A 25,005-nucleotide genomic window follows, 5' to 3' on the forward strand; every position below is an offset into this window, starting at 1 on the left:
CACTTAGATATGTTGTATTATTACTAGACAAGTATATATATTACGTATTACAGCTGCATAGAAATTGTGTATTGTGTTGCCTACATGTCATCATCTGTTGGTACATATACTGTAATTTGATTCGTAGGAACAATGATTGATGGAGAACCACATAGTAAATAAGATCTGGCATTAGTGGAGGGGGCAAGAGGGGCACTGCCCTGAGTATAAATTGTCAAACTGACCATATCAAGACTCATCTAAACTGCAACCAGTCTTCATTCATCCGTATGCAAAGTCAGAAATCGATAAGATACAACTACCACCCAGGAGATGAAATGAAATTGTTGAAATTCCATAATAATTTGTATTTATCAGCAGATTGCAGAAGATTAATAATTCAATTTACAAATATTACAATGAAACTTATTTTAAATGGCATTGTTCGCAGTGATTTTATTAGGTGAAATAGTTTTACAATAATGTATTTTCGACATGCCAGTGTTCTACTGCAATATAGATGCTAGCAGGTGAAGCTTCAGTAGACTGTTCAACTCACAAATTATGAAATTAAGAATATATAATATTTAAAGTGATTTAATTTATATTAGGGTTGAGCTGATACCGATACCGATGTATCGGCATCAGTTGATTTTCTTTTACTGATGCCAAAGATTTTCAGTGGCTAGAAAAGCAGGCAAAGGCAACAGCTCGTCTCAACATTTGTCCTTTTGAAAAGTTCGTTCACCCTTCCTTGTGACAGATTGGGGGACCAGCACAGGAAGTTCCATAGATTTTCCTAGAAACACTGGATAAAACCCCACCCTCCTGGGAAGTAGATGGCAAGATCAAATGCATGGGTAAGTGAAAGCTGAACCCATACGTGACCATGAAGGCAGGTAACTGCTTAGTTAAAGCTGTAGGAAATAAACCATTCATTGCCAATTCTTGCTTGAAGCTCGTGGTGGTAAGATAGGTGGATGTTTTTAAACCACCCGCCACGCTAATGCCAGGTCAGGTAGTTGTGGAGTTCTTGGAAAAGAGGGATGAAGGTCACTGTTAAATTAGCTTTGTTTTATCACAATCACAAATCACAATACACTACTAATTACTTGTTACATATCTTTACTTCACAGTATTCTCAATTTGTAGTATTCTGTCATTGTATAACCTTTGTATTATAATGGTCATAATGCTTTTTCTCTTTCTTTGTTTTTATTGAATCATTTATGATAAGGGTTGTTTGTAAGAATGACCCATGAGGCTAAAACACGCCTGCTTAAATAAAGACCCATTGTATTCTGTTCTATAGAACCATAGATAAACTAGAAATAATTGATAAAATGTGTGAAAAATAAACCATTTTCTTTCTCAGTGCAGATCATCGGAATGACATACCTTTTGTAACAAAAAATGCTCTAATTTCTAACAATGGAGATGTTTTTTGGACTCCAAGTGCTTATTTTCTTGCATATTGTGATGCTGATCTTACGAGATGGCCATTTGATTCTCATAAGTGTTCACTGATTCTTGGCTCATGGCATCATTGGTCCAATGAACTTTATATTCGTCAAGCTGTAAGTACTGTATGAAAGACTTAATTATTGTAACACTGAAATAAATGTTAATATAATGTGAATGTATAGCAGTGGTCTTACTTGTTTCTGGTTTCTCCTACCACCTATGTCAACATACCTGAGGAGCATATGAGGACATTTCCTGGTGTAATAATTTGCTAAGTAAGTAAGTTTTGCATATGTACAGAAAACTTTCAATAACCAGTCAGCCAAAATTATCCTTGTAATGTTCATGCACAAACCAGAAATAATCCTGATTCTAGTACCTCATGCTTTGTAGCATGTTAAACTAACTACTCTGCCAGAGGATCTTTAAAATTTGTAAAGGCAAGAGATACAATTGATCATGTGAATAAAACAGCACCTAATCATCCCTCAACATGAATAAAACTGAGCACCTAATCATTTCTCAACATTAATAAAACTGAGCACCTAATCATTCCTCAACATAAAACTGACCACCTAATTATTTATCAACATTTTAGAGCACATACACCATTTACCATGAATAGAAATGCTGAGAATCTGCTCATACAAGGAGCATCTACTCTCTCAGGGAATACTTGCTCCAGCAGTTACCATGTACTCATTGGCATAGCAATGTTTGGATTCACCAGGTGTGGGCCCCTACTGAAATTTTGGTAAATGACAACACATAAAGACTGCAACAAATACAGTGCCGATATTAAATATCATACTTGTTAAAATTAACACAAAACACACAAACAACAAGATAAAAACACTTTTAGAAGTTTTTCCAAGCTTTCCATTCCATCTTGGAATCATCATCAGGGCTGGCCGAGTGACGACAAAGTGGATGCCGGCACGTGACGTGAAAAGTTTTTTACTGTCATATTAAATATCATGTTTAATTTCAGTTTTAAGTGGAAGAAAATCATGACGTTTATGACCAACTAATTGAACTTATTGAATGAAAAGCGATTTTTGGTAAAAAGAAAGATAGATGTGTGGTCAAAAGGACTGTTCACCTGTTATCAATTGAAACTGTGGTGACCAATGTGTTCATGAGAACTGAGCACAGGAACTTACAGATCACAACCCCACAAACGTTAAATTAAAAAAGAAAGGACATACAAATGTAGGGGATTTTGAATGACGAAAACCTGAAAATCTATTCATTTGTATTCATGGTTATTTTAGCATTCCCATTTTGGCCTTTGGTGTGAGTGGTCCTGGATTTGTTCTCTGGTGGTATGTACAAAATTTCAGGTTTGGACCAGCATTGCAAGGACAGTTGCAGAGCTTCTTGAAAATAATTCTAATGGACTTGGTCTCGAAAACCAGAAAACAGCAGTAATGGAACCTGATGTGCTGATTGATGATGTGCATCAATATGCTCCTTGGCATACCCTGACCTTCAAAGGGCTGTTGCACCACAGAATTTTATTTTAGTGACAAACACATTGCAAATTGTTATTTTAATTACTATTTTCCCTGATAACACACTTAAAAAAGAAAAAAAATAACCAGAAAAAAATCTAAGCTATTGTCACTGCATACACTCACATTTTGATGTGAGAAAACTTCACCCATGAATAAAGAGGGCTTCTTTTCTAAATAGTGTCTAATTTTATTACACCTAGAACACCCAGGAAAAGTCTGTCTCCTTTTTAATTGCTACTATTTAGGACTGAAAGTAAGGTCCATTTTAGCCCCTTGAATCTGTTTATTGGAAGAGGTATTTTATATAAAAATGCCTTTCTTTATTTTCGTCCATTCATTTCAAGAAGTGTTGGAAAACTTTAATCTCTTGAATGGCAAGCCCAGTTTAAGACTTAAAAACTTGATTATGAGCATGTTCCATCACAAGAGAATGGTCTGGAAATTGATTTTGAAATTGACTGAAAAACATGGAAAAGTTTTGCACAATTCAGCAGGAACCCTGATACAAAGAATGCAAATTTTTGCTATGAGAGTGATGATTTAGTCTTTCTGGTTTTCTGTGGGTAGGGGATGCAGACTGGTCAAATGGAAGGCCTCCTCCTTCCTCTAGAAGAACTATTGCTGGTGAATACGTGTATATATTAGTATAATAATTGATCACACAATTAATTAAGTGTTTCTCTTTTTTCTTTTTGCTCAATAATACAGAGTGATTATCTAGGTGTGTATTTACCAAGTAAAGCGTGGAAGCTTGTTGGCAGTTCCTTAAAAGTATCCGTATTCAACAGTACAAATAACCTTTCCTATCAGTACATCAATTTTGATTTTGATTTGGAGCGCCATGCATCAAATCATGCTGCCACTGTTATTATTCCAGCTATAGGTATGATGTATTCTTTTTACTTGTATAAAAAATAAGCCACAACTGCAATCGACACAAAGTGAAGACATTAATGAATTTAATTGATTGAATTGTTGTTTTAAGTCCATTTTATGCACACATAGGCTAATCGGGACTGGACCTACAGTTTAAAGTGGGATCCGAAACACTATGTGCCTACACTGGGTATCGAACCTGGTACCCCTTAATTAGAAGGCAATGACGCTACGACTATGCCATTGGGGAGGCATTAATGAATTTAAATATATTGAAATAAATACATGTTGAACAAAATTATCAACCACATTTTATGAATATTGCATTAGTTAATAATGGTGTACAGATAAAGTGACACACTTTTTAACTGCTTAGATCTATGTATGGCAAATTTATAGTGTCATACATAGTATGTAAGTCTTACGAGTTATGAAAGTAATGAAAAATAGAGAAAATAACAATAAAAATAGAAATGTAACAGTTCAAAAATAGTAGGAAGTAGCAAAACTAATAAATAGCATTACATATCATTTCAGTATGTTGGAATTTCTGTTTTAAATTTCGGGAATGCTTTGAAAAATACTCCATATCTTTTTATTTTTGTAATTTCCAAATGGGTGCCATATATGCAGATTTCCTTTGAACTCTCAGAATCAGGGATAGTTTTGCAGTCTTGCATAATATTGAACTTCCAAAAACAGGTGTGAGGAATCTATTGAATTATTTAATACGTAGTGAAAAAGTAGCCGATGAACGTGTCTTTGATTATATTAGAAGTTAAAGTTGCAATAGCTGTCACACAAGAGCATATTTAGTGTAAATACCATCTACCTTCATTTTAGAACTTTAAGAAACTTACTTGGCACACTTCGAATTCTTTCAATTTTGATTCGGATTTGTGGGGATGAAAAAATAGATGCATATTCTAATTTGCATGTTATGGACAAGCATTCCAAATGTTTGCTTTCTTGAATTCATTTTACATTATTATTATTATGCAAACATATTAGCTAGCCTCATAGTTCATTTTTAACTCATAAAAACATACAGACCTTACATATCTTTCAGTTCTGTCCATGCTGACTCTCATCACTTTCTGGATTGATTCAACATGCTTGGAAAGACTAATTCTGGGAACAATTAACATTTTAATCCACTGCTTGTATCTTCAGTATCTGGGGAACAAACTGCCGCCTAATGGAGATTCATCACCTCTGATAGGTAAGTTAATGAAAAAGGTAGTGATGCAATATATGTGAAATGTAAGTATATATTTAATATGCATTGTCTACTGATGATGCCATTCTTACTTTTAAATGAAACCCATAGCTAATTTGTGTAGGGTCATTAGTGAATTAATATTATATTCTCGTTGCAGTTCTTTTTTTCCGTGATTCTCTACTGATGGTGGGATTATCGGTCGTGATCGCAGTTATATTAGGTTTTGTCTCAAAAACTCAACTCGATGCTCCAAACTGTATTGTCGCTGTTTATCGCTGGTTGCTTGGGAGTTCTGTTGGCCAGTACCTTGTTCTTGGGAAGGTAGATCCTAAGGTAAGTGTGTCATTTACAATACAATAAGTGTGTCCACATTGAGATTGATTATAAGTAGACCTCAGATTTTAGGTTTTTAACCTATTTTTTCCTTTGCATATAAATAAGAAATAACAAGTTAGGTCAGTGTTTCATTAGAAAACGCAACAACTGACGAAGCTTTATAGTGCCTAAAATAACCTATTTTGCTTTTAAAAACCTATTTTAGGTTTATGTGCCTAAATTAAACCTTTTTTAAAGGTTTTTATGTATTTTTTAGATTTTACGGGACTTTTTTATCTCTCAGAGATATTTATTACTAGGTTTGGTGGCGAAATAATCAATGACTGGCATGATTGAAACATGTTTTCTGCCGATTTCCAGACGCCTATACAACATGAAATATTGTATCAAGATTAGGCTTAATTTTATCATTTACAGCTGTAATTATCTTCCCTCCAAGTATATGATGTTTATCAAAGCTCTAAACAAAACAAAATGTCTGATGCCACTGTTACCTGCACACGGTGGCGGCGCGGCAATTAAAGGGACAGTTCCCCCCCTACATTTTTACTCCTGCACTATAGACTCTTAATGCTAAGCCTTGCATACTAAGATAAAGTAAACTGTCCTTGCCCCCCCCCCTCCCCATTTTCAGTTTTGGCACCCAATTGTCTGTACTGCCTACACAGTCCAAAGTGCAAACCTGATCTGAGTGGCCTTGCTCACTTTTTCGTCAGTTTGTTCGTTTTTGCCTTGCAAAGTAAAGTTGAAGCATTCAACTTTGCACTATTGACTATGAAATATAATTTTCAGCACATGAAATGATCCTCACAGACAAAAGGCGGAGTTTACGTGTGGATAATATGCAAAAAGATTCATGGTGGTCACTAGGACCATGATAAAATTCAAGTATAATTTCTGGTTATCAAGGCGAACTTTCCAAATATTCGAGGATACAAGCAGATGTTTTCTCTATTCCAACCTTACATATTACTGACTCTCATTCCCTCCCCACACACACACACAAATATTAACAATATAAAGGGTTTGTGTGATTCCAATGTACCCAAAAATTTACCTAATCAACTTCAAGATATCTTATTTTGCAATAATCTTTCGTCTGTCAGATAGATTGTTCTGCAAAAGACACTAACAAAGTAAACAGATTCAGAAAATTTTGTTTTATTTTTCATGTAGCCTTCTTTTTCTTCCTCAAAAAAAATAAAAGTTAAAGCTAAACTGCCTCAGGGTATTTATAAACATGTATACATTTAATGGGATTTGGATTAATAAAAGTTGCAATTTTTCACGTCTACGGAGAAAAAATGGGAATAGAGAAAACATCCGCTTGTACCTTTTTAATGTTTTCCCAAAATTCATGAATAATTTCCAGAGCCAATAATTCACACATAATTCCCGGAGCCAATAATTCAAGTGTAATTCCTGGAATTCATGGAATTTCCAGTGAGTAGCCACCCTGATATTGTGCAGTAATTTTACATATGTAATTCATTTTAACTTTTGCTAACAGTAGAAGTGTAGTATTATAATAATTTGTAGATAATTTTGAAAATGATATAAAGAAATGAAAATTTGTTTAGAAAATTAATATTTGGTTATTACGGTTCATGTGAAATTTTGTTTTTAACGATTGTATCTAATCAGTATTTTTCAGGAATTTTGTACCGATTTAAGTTTTTTTGCAACCTACTTCAGGATTTCTCGAGCCTAATTTAAGATTTTTAGAATTTTTAGAACCTATTTTAGGATTTTTAGTACCTATTTTAGGATTTTTAGAGCCTATTTTAGGAACCTAAAAGTGCACTTTTTAGATCCTAAAAATCCGAGGTCTAATTATAAGTAAAATACACAAAGGGATACAATAAAACTAAATAATTACAAATTGAAGTCATTCACCAAGTTTTATTGAAAAAAAATTGTACAATACAAATATACGTAAACTTAACAAAATCAGTGCAGTTTCATGTGTGCTCTTTTTGTTACCTAAATTATATCTAGTCAGTAGACACATGTTCTCCAACATATAGGGTGTGACAGAAGCAAAAGACTCTGTACATGCACACAAAGATTTTGGAGGTCACTGATTTTGGTGCCAGTATGAACCCTGTCCTTGAGTTAACCTCAGAAGAAATATTTGAGGCTGTAAAATCTGGGGTTTCTGGGAGGCATGGAATTAGTCCATTGCATCCATTCCAGTAATCTCATGTGATGGCTTCAGTGTGGAGGAGCACAGTCCTACGTGTAGAAAACAGTTCATATCAACTGGGTCAACTGCAGCACTGCAAATTGTTAAAGCTTATGCAGAGGTGAATTTCTTGCGATTGTTGGCTCCTTGAAGAAAAACAATCGAATGATGTTAGTTAGTTCTCATCAGCATTTGCATTTTGTGCCTGTTTACTTTTCCATGTGTGTGGAAAGTAGCTTCATCAGATAAAGCAACACACAAAGCAAATGACTCTTTACCCATCTCTGCATGTTGAGAGGAAAGAATTGTAGTTATTGTCAGGCCCAATTTGATTGATTGATTTTTTTTACTTCGAAAAAATGAGTATGATTGATGATATGATGAAATTTATGAAGGGACACACAATGAACACCAATGCTTAGGCTGGGATTCGAATCTTGGACCCCTACCATTGTAGTGTGGTGTGCTAACCATTCTGCCATGGAGGCTAGCCCAGGCTCAATTTGTTGTACTACAGTCAATCACAAAAAATAGCACCACTCTTAAAAAGTGCATGTTTAGCATGATTTATTAAAATCATGATTTTTTTATCCACCCTGTATGTGACCATGGCTCCACCCTTGCTCTTGTCTGATTCACAGGCTAAGAATAATAAAAAAGTGTTTTCTATATCGTCCAGTTGCCGGAAGATCACATGATTCATAATGGAGGTGGTGCTATTTTTTTGTGACTGACTGTATATGCATACATGTAGTTTGAGCATGAACAATGGAGCGAGGAATTCTTAGTTGCCTACCTGCCTGTGCCGGACCCTGTGGCCGAGTGGTTAGCACATCGTGCTGTGATGCCAAGGGTCACGGGTTCGAATCCTGCTCGGGCTTGGTTGTTTGTGAGTGTCCATTCATCAATTTCATCATTTCATCACTCATCCTCATCTTCGCAAATTAGCCAAGAGGCACAAAACGCGAAGTAAAATAAACAATCAATCAATCAAACCTACCTGCCTGTGCCAAACTTCCATAGACTCTGCTGGAAAGCTTCATAATCACCTCTATAATGCTGTTTGACAGCACAGTTTGCAGCCTCTGCAAGCATCCAGCACATATCCCATGAACAGAAACGGTTTCTTCCATATTTTGACGATGTTACATGATCCTTTTCACACAAAAGGTGAAAGTTATGCTGAACTTACACAGTAGAATTCTTGTCTTGAGATGTTGCCTTTTTGGCTTTCATGATTGTAGCATCACTGCTTTGCAATTATTTACTGCATCATGTGTTCAGAGAAAATAGTGCATTATTGCAACAATTTGAAATGTGTCAGCTGTATCTCAGATACCCCCATATCAACATTTTAGTATCATAATTGTAAAGATTTGAAGGTAGCATGGATTTGATACAAGGCAATTGGTCATTTCTGCTGAGTGTGAATTGAATGAAGTCATTTCAGCCACATGGATAGTGAATTTCCATTTTTAAAACATTTCAATGTATTTAGAAATGACCGTGCAAGTCGTCATGGAGGAGGAGTGAAGATCTGTGTTAATGTTAAATGGAATTGCAAAATATGAGGCGACCTAATCAAGGACTGTGAAATTATTTGAACTCAGTATTCAAAAAACAAAAAAAAAAAACAACTGCTCATTGGATCGTATTTTCGCCCACATAAGAACTCTCCCATTTCCATCCTCGAAGCCTGCAGGGATTCCGTATTAGCAGCAATGGCAAGTGGTGATGTTACGTTATTTGGTGATTTCAACCTGTCCATCAATTGGGAAAGCCCAAATACGGGAACTATAAACTGTCAAAATGGTCAGTGGTTTATTGATACGTTCATTCACGGAATTGGGTTAAACCAGTTCAACATGCATAAAACACGTGGTGACAGCAACCTTGACTATGTACTGGCAACCCTGCCTGATATGCAGGTAACTCCAGGAAAGAATCTTCTAACCTCAATTATGACTCACTCGATGTCACAACGCACCTGCCTACCATAAAGAAAGACAAGGAATCTGCCAAGCGGAACCAACCCCCCACTACCTATGGTGAAAAGCTCCATGGAATGTCATCAAGTGTGCGCTCAATGTCTACCCTTGGTTTTTGTTGATGGAAGAGGAAGTGAATGAAACCGTTGAGAACTTAGTTGAAATTCTGCATGCCACGATAAAAGACTTCGTGCCCACTGCGAGACTGAGATCTACCAAATACCTTGTCTGGTTCGACAGAGAAGTTCTCTTTGTGTTAAAAAAATAATAATAAAAAACAGGCTTGATACCTATGGATGCAGCACCCTAATGTTCACACTCACGGTACCTATTGTGACATCAGCATGGATGTCCGCAGGATTTTTTCCAAGGAGGGGCAAGGAAGGTATTTTTTCCAGGGGGGGCAAACGAAGGCAAATTTTCCCCAAAAATAGGGTTGTTCCCTAAAAAATATTGCTTAAATTTGAATTTATGGTGTTCATGCAATAATTAACACATATTATTGTGGCTAAAATGAAATTATATGTGTGAAATACATATTTTTGGTTGACTTTCATTTTCCAGGGCGGGCTATGGCCCCCCTTGCCCCCCCTTCCAGACGCCCATGGGCATCAGACGTCACTCAAAATACCTACCCTCCCCAAAATATAGTGAACATATAAATAACATAACAACCGAATGTACTACAAACCCAAAGAGATTCTTCACATTACTAAATTCAAGAAAACAAAGCCCACGTATACCTAAAGAATTTGTTCGTAATACTGATATTGCTAGTGGAGAAGAAAGAGCCGAACTTTTCAATGCTTTTTTTCATGAGAACTTCTCCCTTCTCTCAGTTTCCGACCCTCTCCCCCACTTAAATGCTGTCTGTCCTCACACACTATCTTCAATCAAGACATCCCCCGAGGAAGTAAAATACCTTCTCACTTCATTGCCCCTCCACCGGTCCCTAGGTCCAAATGAAATCCCCACAATATTCTTGCATAAAACTGTTGACTCCTTGGCTTCCCCTGTCTGCCTTACTCAACAAATGTTTATCTGAGTGTCTGTTTCCGAAAAACTTCTTACAGGCCAACATTTTGCCCATTCACAAAACTGGAGATAAAAACTGTGTAAAATCCTATATACCAATCTCACTTCTATCGCCACTGTCAATTATTTGTGAAAAAATCATCAAAAACCGGTTACTTCAGTTTATGTCACCGTATATCAATACAGCACAACATGGTTTTCTTCCAGGCAGCTCTTGCTTAACAAATCTTTCTGTCTTACTTTCACATGCTGCCAGAGCTATTGATAATAACTCCCAACTTGACACTATCATCCAGATTTAACATCCATGGAAAATTTCTCCCTTTACTGCAGAACTACCTCCATGAGCATGTACAACGTGTTGTTCTTTCGGATACCTCTTCTAACTTTCTTCCCGTTTTGTCTGGAGTTCCTCAGGGGAGTATCTTAGGCCCACTCCTATTCCTTCTGTACATGGATAACCTCCCTGAAAAACTGTCCTCCCTCCCTATCAATATACTTTTGTTTGCGGATGATTGTAAACTCTTCAAGGAGATCTCATCGCATCATGACGTGACGATTCTTCAAAATGCTCTCACAGAACTTGTTAAGTGGTGTTGTCAGTGGAATCTAGAATTAAACCCTCAGAAATGTTCTTTCCTTACTTTTCCCTAAAAAAGAACAAAGTGGTGTCTGCTTATGCTATTGAAAACAATAATCCAAAAAGTTTCCACTCAAAACGACCTAGGTTTTATCATGGATGAAAAACACACTTTTAATTGTCATATTATAGCTACCACTAAAAAAGCCATGCACCTTCTTGGTATTTTATACAGATTTAGTGAAATTCAATACCCATCATCTCCTGCATTATTCTTTAAATCTTTCATCTCACCCATCCTTGAATATTGCTCCCCAATTTGGGCAGTGGCATCAAAAACCAATCTCACCAGAATAGATTCTGTTCTCAGTTTCTTTCTTGCCATTGTTCACCATAGAATACCTTCTTTCCGACATGTATCCAAATCATGGCTGCTCTAAATATTCACTCTTCATCCTTTCGTCGTGATCTAGCTGACATTAAATTTTTTTAGAAGATAATAAATGGCAAAATCAGAACTGATCTCCTAATCAGTGAATTTACACTTAGGGTACCCCAAAAGCAAACGTGCAACCTGCAACTCTTCCACAACCCAACCACTAGGCTATTCCTTCTACAACGCTCCTTGTTTTACAGGCTGCCAGAAATCTACAACAAACTTCCCCTGGATATAGATATTTTCCTTCCAGAAAGAAATTTTTGTACATTACTGACCAAGAACATGTAAATCTATCCCATCTTGTTATTGTTTTTATCTTTTGTTATTTTTTGTTTCTACTTTATGTTGTTTCAGTGTAAAATGGCCAAATAAGACTGTATCTAAAACTCTTGAGTAAATATAAATAAAATAAATAAATAAACATGACTGAAAGTTTTTAATATTAATTACAAATTAGTACATATAATATGTTTTCCTAAAGCAATCAGTTTACATATATTTGGGTGAAGACGCATTATACTAATAGTTGTTTTTATACATATAATTTGCAGGCAGCTGCAGAAGAATCAGGTGGGGAAGATAAGACAACTTTGGTAACAACAACAGCAGGAAATACTTCAAAGGAGTGGATCATGGTTGCTTTATTTTTTGATCGACTATGCTTCTTGTTATACCTCATTGTTTTTTTTATATTAATTGTAGCATTAGTTTAGCATTTATTTTTTATATTTTTTCGCACATTGCTTTTCATGTTGTAACACATTACACTAGAAATTTTATGAAGGAGTAGGTATGTTCTGCTAAAAGTGTCAGAAAGGTGATGTGAAAAATATATGTATATCATTTGTAAAAAATTGTTTCTGTAATATACAAATAAATTGATCCATATGGCATTGAATATTGCTACAAGGTAACTGCTGTCAGAATTGTTTGAATTCTGGTAAGTATGCAATCTTCACAGATGTGAAATATTACAATATTTAATTCAAGATGGACTTTTACGCTCTTTTTGGAAACTTTTCTTAGTTGTCACCCCCTAGTTTCATTGTATTTGAGACACCAAATAGGCGAAGTGACTATTTACTAATTACTAGTTACTTTTCTTTTATTACTTGGATTTTTTGGGGGTAATGAGTTAGTTCTAGGTTCCAAAGGTGAGGGTGATCACCTTTTTAAATTTCAGAAGTGCCAATAGACATTATAATTTAAACTAATTGATTTTTTTTAGTTTTTAATTACTTGTGTTAAGGAAATGATGTCAATGAGGTAAAGAAGAGAGTCGTTGATGGTCATTATTATATTTTGTTAATCATTTGTTTTTGACATATCGTGGGATATCTATTAATTATTCAGGTACTAAGTAAGCTGTATAAGGATCTATTCACAAATGTTTACCATAAAATAATGTTAATACATACTATTTTTTTTACAATTGTTATTTTTTTACCTTGCTTTTTTTTACCCTGGAATTGCATGTGAATTTTATGTGACCCTGTACCACATAAAGTGTACTTTTATTTTTTTAAATCATGCAATAGACTCTAACTTTATGATAGCAGCTAATTGAAATATAAAGAGGACAAAAATTATTGAAAATTCTTCCTGAAACAAGCCTTCCGTTTTTCGTTTTATATTAAATACATCTGTATTCTTCTCTGTTATTTGTAGCTGTTCATGGAAACTTAAGTTTTGAACACATTGTTTTGATGAGGATGTTCTCTCTGGGATATCAGCCAGGTGATTTCTGGATAGGCTTCCAAGCTTTCGAGAGCTAATGTCACTCTCATCTTAAGGGATTGAAGTGCAGAGAAAAGTTGGGGTATGGATTTATGTATTTGATGTGGGAGGGGTATGGTGCAGGTGGCAGTCCAATCAGATATGTCTGTGCTCCCAATCGACTATCGCTAACCAGACTGGGTCCAGTTCTAGTCCCGTGTCCATGTTCAGGTTTTCCTTTTCCCCATGGATGGCTATTGCTGCTTTGAAGATTCTGTCCCAGTAATTGGATGACTTATTTATGATCTTGGTGGTTGTAAAGTCGATTCTATGGTCCTCTTGGATGGAATGTTCTGCTAACTCGGATTTTTGTAGGTGAAAATTACAATTTATGTAGCTTGCATGTTCTTCGCACCGTTGCTTGATTGTCCTTCTCCTTTGCCCGATGTAGGCTTTATCACAGGTACAGACGATATGGTAAACCCTGGGTGTCTTCTGTTGTAGGTCGTCTTTATGGTTTCGAAGCCGGGTTAGGACTTTCTGTGGTGGTTTGGATCGTCTTAATTTGGGCTTTGACAGAATGTGGCTGATGACTGTGGAGAGGTTTCCAGTGTATGGGATGATGGCTATCTTTTTCTCTTCTTGGTTGTCTGGAGGTTCCGGGTTTGTTTGTTAGTTGTTCTTGTTGTGCATTACTCTCTCTAGTATCTTGTTGACACTTCAATCCCTGAGGATGAGAGTGACGTTAGCTCTCGAAAGCTCGGAATCCTATCCAGAAATCACCTGGCTGATATCGTGAGAGAACATCTTCATCATTCGCTGCCAGGAAAGCTTCAAGAATTACTAAATTGTTTTGGTTTCAGAGTCAGATGAATCCAAAATGGGTTTCAATCTCTTGAGGTAGCAACGCTTACTTTAATATCATCAATTGAAGGAAAAACTTCAAATAGCATGCATACTTTCTAATATTGATATCCTAAGTTAATGAAGATCTTCTTTTCAAGAGTTGTTGGTGTTTTAAGTCCACTTTATGCACAGTAAGGTTAATCAGGACTGGACCTACAGTTTGCAGTGGGATCTGTACCACTTGTGCCTCCATCAGGTATCGAACCTGGGACGTCTTGATCACAAGGCAATGATGTTACCACTATGCCATCGGGGTCCTCTTTTCCAGATTGCTTTTTAAAGATCTCGTTTATAGTGATGGTATTCTGATCTTCCTTTTGTTCCTATCTATTATCTTTTTAGCTAATACTTATGAATAAGTATATTACATTGTATAAATAGTTCTATATTTTGTAGTATTCTTAAGATCTTTAAACTCATTTATTCATGTCAATTCTCTTTTGACTTTCTTTTGTAAGAATAACATTTGAACGTGTGTAATATGAATATCCAATTTAGATTCACCAGTGTGTAAAATATATGGAGAAGAGGAGCTTGACAATAATGACAATATATATTTAGAAGTATGAGGAGATATACAATATTATCAATTTCATCCTTTGTCTGTTGATAATTTTGGAAACTTGTGTTATAATCAATACATTGATCATCTGGCATTCAAATTCTGCCACTTTGGAGAATAAAGATAGGAATTTCATTACTGTACTCAGTGCATGTGTGCCGGCTTCTGTGGTGCAGTGGTTAGCATAGTGAACTACAATACCAGGGGTCCCAGGTTCGAATGGGTGTTCTTTGTGAGTGTCCCTTCATCATATCATCACTCATCCTCATTTTCACGATTTGCCAAAAGTGGCAGAAAAGCAAAGTAAAATGAACGAAATCAATCAATCAATCAGTTAGTGCATGTGCCTCTTTGCCACAATTTCACTTATTTATTTCATCTTTCTGTTCTGCGGTATTCAAAGGTTGAGTTGGGACCTCCCCAATGGTGCAAGTGTAGCATCATCACCTTGTAATCAAGGGGTCCCTGGTTTGATTCCCTGTGGAGGCACATAGTGGTTCAAATCCCACTTTAAACTGTAGGTCCAGTCCCGATTAGCCTTACTGTGCATAAAGTGGACTTAAAAACAACAAATCAATCAATCAATCAATGAAAGTTTGAGTTATGATGGTAATGTAATGTGCTGGTGTAGCACATTTAATGGACTGGAGTCTGTCAATCAATTGACCATTGATTGATTAATTTGGTATAATTTAATTTACTTTGCATTTCTGCCACTTTTGGCTAATCGCGAAGATGAAAATGAGTGATGATATGATGAAATTGATGAAGGAACACTCACAAATAACACCCATGCCCAGACTGGGATTCAAACCAGGGACCACTGGCATCGTTGCATGATATATGCCATGGAGGCCGGCATCTTGTGCTGGATCAATAAGCCGCAAAACCCTGCAGTGCAGGGATGGGGGTCGATGAGCAAACCTTTAGGGGGCCCTTCTAATGCATGTAATGTAGGGTTCATACTCGAATATGTGTATGTAAAACAATAAACATAATAATTTGTCCAGTACCGCAGAGCAAAGAAGAAAATATCTTCCTAAATATTATACAGTAAAAGGATTTGTTATTCATTTAAGGTTGCCTAACATGCCTAACATGCGTAGTTTCTGTGTAACACAAGCTAAATATTAATTTCTTTCTAACCACGAGTTTCTCTTCCCTAGCTCTGGTGTGGGCTACTACTGAGACTGTACAGTACATACACTTGAGTTGAGATGAAGCTGGTCTTACTAGAAGTCCAAAACGAGAGAGCAAGGGAAAAGAATCCGTTGATGGAATGAAATTACTTACTTTTGGGGATGTGAAATCTATTTTGCTTACCTAACTACCGCTGCATACCCAACCTAACACAAACTAAAGTTTTGTATGGCCTAAGGCAAGGGGTGACTGAATAATCTGGTATTTTTGACAATAAATCACAAAGAAGCTATTGCTTTGGATAGAAATTAGAACTTATATGTGACTTTGTCAACATTACATCAAGAAAGAACACATTTTAAAAATATTACAAGAAGTCAGTTGATTAATTTTTCATCAATATTGTATTTAAAGCTTTGTTTTTGTATTTTTTTGATGGTGTAATACTAGAGAAAAGCTGAAAAAGTGAGATGGCCAATCCAAAGTAAAGCTGTTCAAACAACGGGATGCCTTGTGTATTAACTTGCAAAAGAGTAGTTGTACCCATATTATATCATACTATATAGTTCTCATTTAAAATCTTAGCTAGCTAACTAAGGCTCGATGCCTGAAAATACCTTCTTTCCACCCATCTATTTATATATAAATAAATAAATAAATATTTTGCGTGGTGGCCCGAAGTTTGTAGATCAGGCAGTGCCGGCATCAATTGAGTGTCAAGTACAGCTGGTGAATATTGTATGCATCAGTTTCAGTTGGTAATCCTGTCTGAATGCAGGCATGCATGCATAAGAATCTTCTATGCTTAGACAGCTGCAAGGCTCACTATCAGGCTGCCATGAAACGTTGGCCAGTTGAGACATGAATCACGGCAGTAAAAATATTCAACAGATGCAGTGGACCCTGAGACAACGGTTCAATGAGAATCACCATCAACCCATGCCAGAGTGCTCAGCTAAAGTAGAGCAAATAGCAGTGTCCAGAAACAGAAGCCTCCAGGTTGGAGGAGAAGTTTTGGGATGCCAGGGAATAAGGATTGACTCCTCACTCTGTGTATATGTACAACACACAGACTGTCGGTTAAGTTCATTAAAATGTTTTAATCATAAAAATAATGTATTACATACAGATATGAGCGCTAAGGGAGGAAAGAAGGTAAGGTTTTGCTATTTTGCCAACTTTTCTTCATTCATTAAGTTACTAGTGCCATTTAAAAAAGGCACCACAGCAAGGAAACTTCTATTCAGTCAATTTTGAAGAAATTGTTATTACATTTAAGGATATTCTAATAAATTGAAAGGTAAGTTGACAAATATATCATTAATATTATTTTGATGTTTGATAATAATAATCATGTAAACATAGAAGCAGAAATCTAACTAAACCTTGTGTGTTTTGGTATGTTTGTAGACCAAATGTTTTTTTTCTTGAAATTTGCATTTGATTTAATTCTTTTTTATATAGGAGGAAAGGAAGGAAGGTCATAATTATTGAAATTATGCAGTAGTCATCAACATTTGGCTATTTCAATACATCACATCATACAGAGTCAAATACAAAAAATCTCGCTTATGATGTTCTGGAATCAGCTTGCACGCCTAGATTATGGCATCAGACAAAGTGTCCGATTGTTGGAATACATCTCAGGGTTTCATCTGACCTGGAAATCCTGGAAACTTGAAGAAGTCAGGAAAATCAATTCGGAAGTCAAAAGTCATGGAAAATTCAAGGTATTTGGTAGAAATATTTAAAAATGTGGAAAAGTCAGGGGAAATAAATGATTGATTGTTGGCCAGAATTGGAAACTAAAAAAACATTTCTCTTGTTACTAAAAAATGAACTGTTTGAGTATGTGCTCTTTACTACTACTTATGATGCAACAACCACATCACACCAGCAAGGACAGTCATAAAATACAGTTATCTCTAACCTCTTGTAAAAAGAAATGTGTATTTTTACCCCCTTATTACCAACCACCTGATCCTCTAGTGTAGATAGGCAAATTCGAAAACCGCAATTTAAGCAGCTTTTCAATCTAGAACAATTTACATGCAGAGAATCAGGGTAGTTTGCTGTAAGAATAACCAAAAGAATCTCATGGATCAAAGATTAGATAATTATCTTTCTATTCTGGAATGTTGCAGTTCTGTGGAACACAATCAGTTCGTTACTAAGGCCTTGTAAATCAAAAACATTTGGATAAACTGGATTTCCAAGTCAGCAAGCAGATTTTCAGGAAAATTGTCCATTTCCAAATATGATTAGAATTTTGTGAGATTTAAAAGTTCAAATACAGCAATTTCTGCAATGATAAAAATGACCAGCTACATGACAAGAGGTAGGTTGTCAATAATTGCAAAAATGAATCCTTTTGTATCTTTGTTCAGGGGATGATAAACAATGGCTGGCTTCGTGTTTCAAGCACTGTGACTTCTGAGATCAGCCGAACACTACTGAACATAGTTGAGATTTGTTCAAATCTGCGAATCAGATTTTGCCCAGGTAACAGCACTGCACTCGAACCTGGCCTCTCATTTTGATGCGCTAATCTGGGCGAATCTATTGAGTATTTCTAGCTGTTTCATGTTGTCACTTAACTAATTTTGCACAAATATGCTAATATTCTGACTCTCTTTTTTGGTACTTCTCTAAGATATTTAAAAAGCAGCATGTGGGCAGCATGCTATTGACTAAAATGTCCTCATAAACACCACTGTTCATGTTGCCCTTGACCAAAACTAATGGCTCGAGTCCAAACCAGTTAAAACAGCCCCAGACCGTGAAACTACCGCTACGTTCACTTGGGTATCTGGTAGAGTACTGCTTTTGACCACTTTCACTCGAAAATACTCGATCGAATCTCCCACACTCGATCATGATACGCTCGAATTTATAAAATATCAAATATCATATCAATGGGACAATAATCATATAAATATATGTGTAAATATTTGTCCTGGTAGTTTCAGCTTATAAAAACTATTCATTTTCATATATTGCTATGTATTGGTAAGATAGAAAAAATTACATTTTAACATGGAGATGATCACTATGTTCACTTTAGTTTCAATTTCACTTTGTTTTTTTCACTCCACGATCCATATTTGAAGACCCACTACCACACACAAGTTACGGTTATATGGGAACGAGCGTATACCGATCATCTGCCTCTTGGAGCATTATTTGCTCAAGGAAAGAATTATGTAAGCCATCTAGCATCATCCGTGTGAACTATTAGATAATCGAGCAAAAAGACCTCGATGCAGCACTTTAGTGGCTGGTGACTTTTGGCTATATAGCGTATTACCAACCCAAAAATCTCCACATTTTCTGAAAATACACATATGGAAAACTTCTTTTTCGACTATCCCTCGTATGAAGAAATACAAGATACTGTCACTGTCAAATCCTAAAACAGATTATGGATGAGAGTTTGAAATCATAGACTGTGGAACATGAGATGTGTATTTACAATTTTCTGGAGCTGAAAAAAAGCAGATGCTAGCATGGTGGGTGTGAACTGGTATCATGTATCACTGAAACACCATTGGAAGCAATGCATTATACTAATTGAGTGAAAATGTGGAAGATGCTAGGCAGAAGAACTAACTTTGCTATTATTATTGCTGTTATTATTATACACATGCCTGCTGGTAAGTTATATACACAGTTTTTATGTCCTGAGCAAACTTGTCAGTGTTTACCATATGTTTATAATGCACATTTTTACTAGAGATTCAGGTACAAGTGCTGGTCGAGTCAGAATTTTTGACTTAAATTTGTGCATATAGTAGGGAGACAAACTGGCCAAAACTTGTCACTTCGTAGGAACGTCACCGCCACAAGCGGCAACACTATTTTTCTGAAAGAGGTCATCATGGAGAGTTAAAAAAGTGATGTTGCCAACTTTGCTACCTGGGACAGTGGCCGCCATATTGGATTGAAAATGGCGGCAGGTCAAATACACTTAGCTGCTGTTTCTCATGATAGAAACGTTGCTATGCTACACAGACTTGCAAAACTAGTGTCATTCGAAAGAGAAAACTCCAAAGTATAAAATTACCATTAATCTTAGGTTTTATTGTTACCCGTTGAATATAGAAACAAAAAACTTTCAATGATAAATATTTTTCTTGCTCTTGAAATTGTATTTTGTTTCATAACATGGTAAATATCAATCAGATCAAAAATATGGTTATGATAAAAAGTAAAGTACAGTTTCTCATGATTATGTTGCAAGTTGTTTGAGGAAGTTATCTTTCTTAGTTCCAGAGTTATGAATTGAAACATATTTGTCGGCGTTGTATTATAACGGAGATTTTAAACTTGGCATTTCAGACTCTCCAGTTCAGTTTACCAAGATATAACAAAGAAGACACATAACCTTCATGTACATTTGAATACATATTTCTTTCATAACGCTTTACAGTTTTTGAGATGATATTACTTTAAAATGATGTGCGAGGGGTGTTCAAATAGTAAAGTTACCTATTTTCTATTGCGAAGTTAAGCAAGGTACCATGTAGCCACAGCAAGTGGAGCGGGAATATGCACAACCCCCAGGATATTTTCTGATATTACTGCTCTGTTGAAATATATATAGCAGACAGTAATAATACTTTGAAGGCAGATGTTCTAGAACGTTGATCATGAGAGATATTGCAATCAATCTGCTTATCAGAAATAAAAATATAGTTTATTAAACTTCAAGAAAAAGTAATCTCGTAAAGCTAGTGCTCAGAAGACTCAAACCTGCATGCATCCCGTAGCCGGAGATCAAAGCAAGATGCCTTAGACCACACAGCCATGGTGTGGGACATGACCCTATGATTAAATGATGTAAAATCACTTACCATGTGCCAGCTCTTACATCCTTGGAAAGCTATATGCATCTCCAATCTTTTCGATAAACTGTATGGTGTTGAAATTATATCACCCACATCATGCAGTATATGAATTGTATGTAATTTTTCCAAACTAGCAAGTGGGACACATGTATTTAATCGTGAAAGTTGATACATATTATATTCTGTAATACATATTTTACAGGTTCGCCTTTCAATTGTGGGCCGAATGTTTCTGCAATTTCTACCGAGCACAGGCTGAAAAGAGATTTATTTTGTGGTTATGACAAGACAGAATTACCTGTACTGTACCACAAAAATGTCACAAATCTTACAATTACACTTGAACTATCGCATATTGAATTTGTAAGTATCTACGGTCATCACATTTATGTAGATATTTACATTACTTATTGTGTAAGTAACAGTATAACTTTGTTCAAATAACGTTCTGGAACACTGTTGTTTGGTTTTGTTTTATTTGAAGACAGGTCATGTGGTCTACACCTGCACATAGTTGAAAGTTTGTTCAGAGACATTCTGACAGCTGGCTGGAAGTCCCTGACTACCATATGGTGTGTCCAAATTTTGTATTGAACTGGAAAGACAACCAATTTAATGATATCTTGAAACTTTTGCAAAAGGCCTACAGAGACCCACTATTGAATGGCACAAGAATCTTATTCAAAGCAAAGTGTCAGTGAATGATGATTTAAGATATTCAATTATATGGTTCATAGCAGGACCCCATATTTCCCGGGAACTCCCACATTAGGGTTGTTATTTTTTTTATCCTCCCAGCTCACATATTCACTTTTTATTTCTCCCGTATATTTTTTTATTGATCAAATTGCGAAATTTAAATTCATTCTGATACAATGCAAGTTTGGCAAGCCATAGAAAGCAATTATTTATGAGTATAGTTGTAAAGAGTTTTTGAGATTTGCACCAGAAGATAAAAGAACTTGTTCTGCAGCATCAGTGGACAAACCTCAAAGTTTGTAATTTTTTATTCTGTATTTTGACCTGTATATTACATAAAATGTAAATTAATTCTTTTGTTTAATATTATCCATCCCATGAACATCTGTTGGATTGATGCCGCACTGTTAAAAATGTACAAAATTGGTCACGACTAAATTTCCCTTAAATTCAATGCTGAAAATTGGAAATCTCCCTTAAATCCATAGTCGAAAGTTGGTCACCCCAGCAGGACTAGACTGTATGTACACCATCATATTTAGTTGGTACACATGTCTAAAAAACTCAGCAGCATTATTAGCATGCTGATGTATAGCCTATAAAAAAACTTGTATAATAGTCTCCAAAATAGACAATAAACATGAACTTGTTATTAATTTCATTAGTGCAACACATTGACTAAATTTTTGTATTCTATTGTATTTTTCTTGTTTTTGCATTGCTTTTTTGTTACTTTGGCTAATCTTGATGATGATAATGAATGGTGGTCAGATGAAAGTGATGAAGAGATGCTAACAAAAAAAAGCTTAACTTCTACAGTGTATTGTAGAGAGAGCCAAATTAGCAAATCATAGTGGGAATAACTAAAAAAAAATACCAAAGATAGGCTAGATAATACAAAATAGGACCTAAATCTCAAAATAGGCATTTACAGGCACTGGAAAAATGCATTATTGTGCTCGAAACAACATGGTATAAATTCAAAACATTATAGTCTTTGAAAACACTAAGTTGCTGACCAAAGATATAGAAAAAAACACTTAACAGGTAACGTTTCAACCCTGTATCAGGGGTCTTCCTCAGATGAAGAACTAAACGTTACCTGTTAAGTGTTTTTTCTATATCTTAATAAACTGCCTTGGTCAGCAACTTAGTGTTTTTAATATGGAAACAAGGCTTAATTATATTACTGTCTTTGCTTTACTACAATGTAATATAAAAGGCAAATAGGCAAAATGCACACCTCATTAATCATGTGCCAAATTTTGTGAGAGGATTTGGAAAAGAGAAACTTCATGCTGACCTAAGGACATCTGATCCCTGGTTTCTGTTGCATGATAATGCCAGGCCCCACATTGATCTTCCAGTGTGAGAATTTCTTGCTGAGTACCAAAAATTAATGCACCATGTGATTTTTGTGTCCCGTATCAAAAAAACACTGACTCGAAGACAGCATAGTTAAATTTCAGTAATCCAAATGACAGTTGTGAATAAGCTGATGAGCATATTGTAAGAATCTCTTTCCAGCTCCTTCCAAATCCCCTAGAGATGCTGGTAACGGTGTATTAACAGCTGAAGTAACTACTTTGCAGGTGATATATTAGTTTTTGCCTTGTAGGGGTATATCCAGAATTTTCCATCTGTGTGAGGTTAAATGTTTTTAAGGGACAACTACCATTAGTTGTTAAATACAGTATTCTATTTTTTCCTGCTACAGTCCATAATTTGGACCTTTGTGAAAAAGTTTAAGGGGGAAATTGGGGCATGAGGGGAATAGTGGTGGGTATGTATGGATGAATCACTCAGTCCTGAAATTTTTCTCACATTGTAAATATTAAATTATCAAAGTTCATTCTACCCTTTAACATTTTATATATTTATCACACATCATAAATAGAGATAATAATACAGTTTTTATTGACAAGGTGTCCCAGAAAGTTCCACACCATAGGCCAAATCACAATATTTGAGTTTTACACATGTCTCTAATACATAAACTAAACGTAACATTTCAACCTTCTAGCAAGGTCTTCTTCAGACTCTGCACCAAGTACAAATGTAATAAGGTACAAAACAGGACGATATATATACACAAACATTACTCCCCTCCAGATTATTAGAAAATTGTTCTGGAACATTCTAGCAGGTGGCTTTCCATTGTCAACTGTACTTTCACCTAAAAGGCTAAACATATTAACTTTCATATAGAATGTGGTTGGACTTTTTATCTCACGCTCTTTTTCCTTCATTCTTCTTCCTTCTTCTCTCCTCTTTCTCTTGTCCTTTCCACTCTTTCTAACACCTTCTTCCATTCTTTGTTTATCTTCAGTCTCCCATTCCAGTTCATTGTGTCTTCTTCACCTTTCTTCTCTATTTCCTTGGCCTCTTTCCATTTTCTCACTAGTATTCTCTTCTCCCTTCTTATCTGCTTAGCCTTATCCCACTCTATGTCATGTCCTGTTTCTCTCGTGTGTTTAAATATCGCATTTCTCTCTCTCTTAAGTCGTACATCATCCCTATGTTGTTTCAACCTGTCTTTCAGCCTCTTTTTCGTTTCTCTGACATTCTTTACATTTCACTTCATAGATAACCCCTTCCTCTTCCTCTTCTCTGTTTTCCTTTTTCTTGTTTGCATTCTCTGATATTCTTAAGATGCTTCTCCCTCCCTTCCTGTAAGTTTTAATGCCCACTTTCCTAAGCACTTTGCTTATCTTTTCTGTGGTCTTCCCCATACTCCTTATTCCAAACCTCCTCTCTTTTTTTTCTCTTCCTCTTTTTCTTTCTCTTCCAATTCTCCCCTGCCGCTTTTCTCCCATCTTCTGTTTATGTCCAGTCTATCCTCCTCATAGCCATTCCTTTCCAGCTGTTTCCATAGGCTATTTTTTTTGCCTTCTTTTTCACATTCCTTCGTGCATATTTTCTTTATTCTGTCCTCCATATTCTTTATAAAATTTCTTTTTGTCACCTCACTTACATCACTTCTTTTGTGGCAGAATACCCCTGCTGCACACTTCTTCTGATGCCAAGTGGTTTCAATATCTTGTCCTCTCTTCCTTTTCATCAATATAGCTTAACTTGTCTTCTTCTTCTATTTCAAGTTCCAATAATATCCCTCTTTCTTCATCTTGTATTTCTTTGGCAAAAATGTCAAGCTGCATCTTCGTTCCCTTTCATATGCCAAAACAATCGTCCACATATCTGCAAAACAGAATTATTTTGTCACCTCCTTTTTCTATCACTTTCTTTTCCCATTTATTCATAACCAATTCAGCCAATGCTGAGCTTAGGCTAGAATCTATATTCAGTCCTTCACTCATTAACATTATTTTATCCCCCATAATACTGTAACCGTTATTCCAAATTGTTTCCAGTGCCTTCACTACCCTTTCACTATCCCATTCTCCTATAATTTCTTGTCCCATTCTCTTTTTAACAATGTCCAAAAGTTGTCCTCTCTTGATGCTCGGGAACATACTTTTCGCGTCTAAGCTAAACATTGTCGTCTTCATCTCAT

The 25,005-nt window shown here is 35.8% G+C and overlaps 2 protein-coding genes across 2 annotated transcripts in view; both read left to right on the forward strand.

The window, feature by feature from the left end:
- The window catches only part of LOC145989560 (neuronal acetylcholine receptor subunit alpha-7-like), a 40,318-nt gene extending 27,243 nt beyond the window's left edge, over positions 1 to 13,075 (forward strand). Inside the window, exons 5-9 of the mRNA XM_083124861.1 lie at positions 1,355 to 1,556; positions 3,669 to 3,843; positions 4,906 to 5,058; positions 5,216 to 5,391; positions 12,173 to 13,075. Coding sequence (XP_082980987.1) covers positions 1,355 to 1,556; positions 3,669 to 3,843; positions 4,906 to 5,058; positions 5,216 to 5,391; positions 12,173 to 12,334 — 868 coding nt within the window. The 3' untranslated portion in view covers positions 12,335 to 13,075. The remainder of the gene's footprint in view (positions 1 to 1,354; positions 1,557 to 3,668; positions 3,844 to 4,905; positions 5,059 to 5,215; positions 5,392 to 12,172) is intronic.
- A 7,935-nt stretch (positions 13,076 to 21,010) lies between these two features.
- Positions 21,011 to 25,005, forward strand: part of LOC145989592 (acetylcholine receptor subunit beta-type acr-2-like) — a 32,560-nt gene continuing 28,565 nt past the window's right edge. The window contains exon 1 of the mRNA XM_083124863.1: positions 21,011 to 21,155. The gene's annotated coding sequence lies outside the window, so the exon portion shown is untranslated. The remainder of the gene's footprint in view (positions 21,156 to 25,005) is intronic.

The sequence above is a fragment of the Lepisma saccharinum genome, chromosome 1 (genome assembly GCF_977018435.1).
Source record: "Lepisma saccharinum chromosome 1, izLepSacc3.1, whole genome shotgun sequence".
NCBI lineage: Eukaryota > Metazoa > Arthropoda > Insecta > Zygentoma > Lepismatidae > Lepisma > Lepisma saccharinum.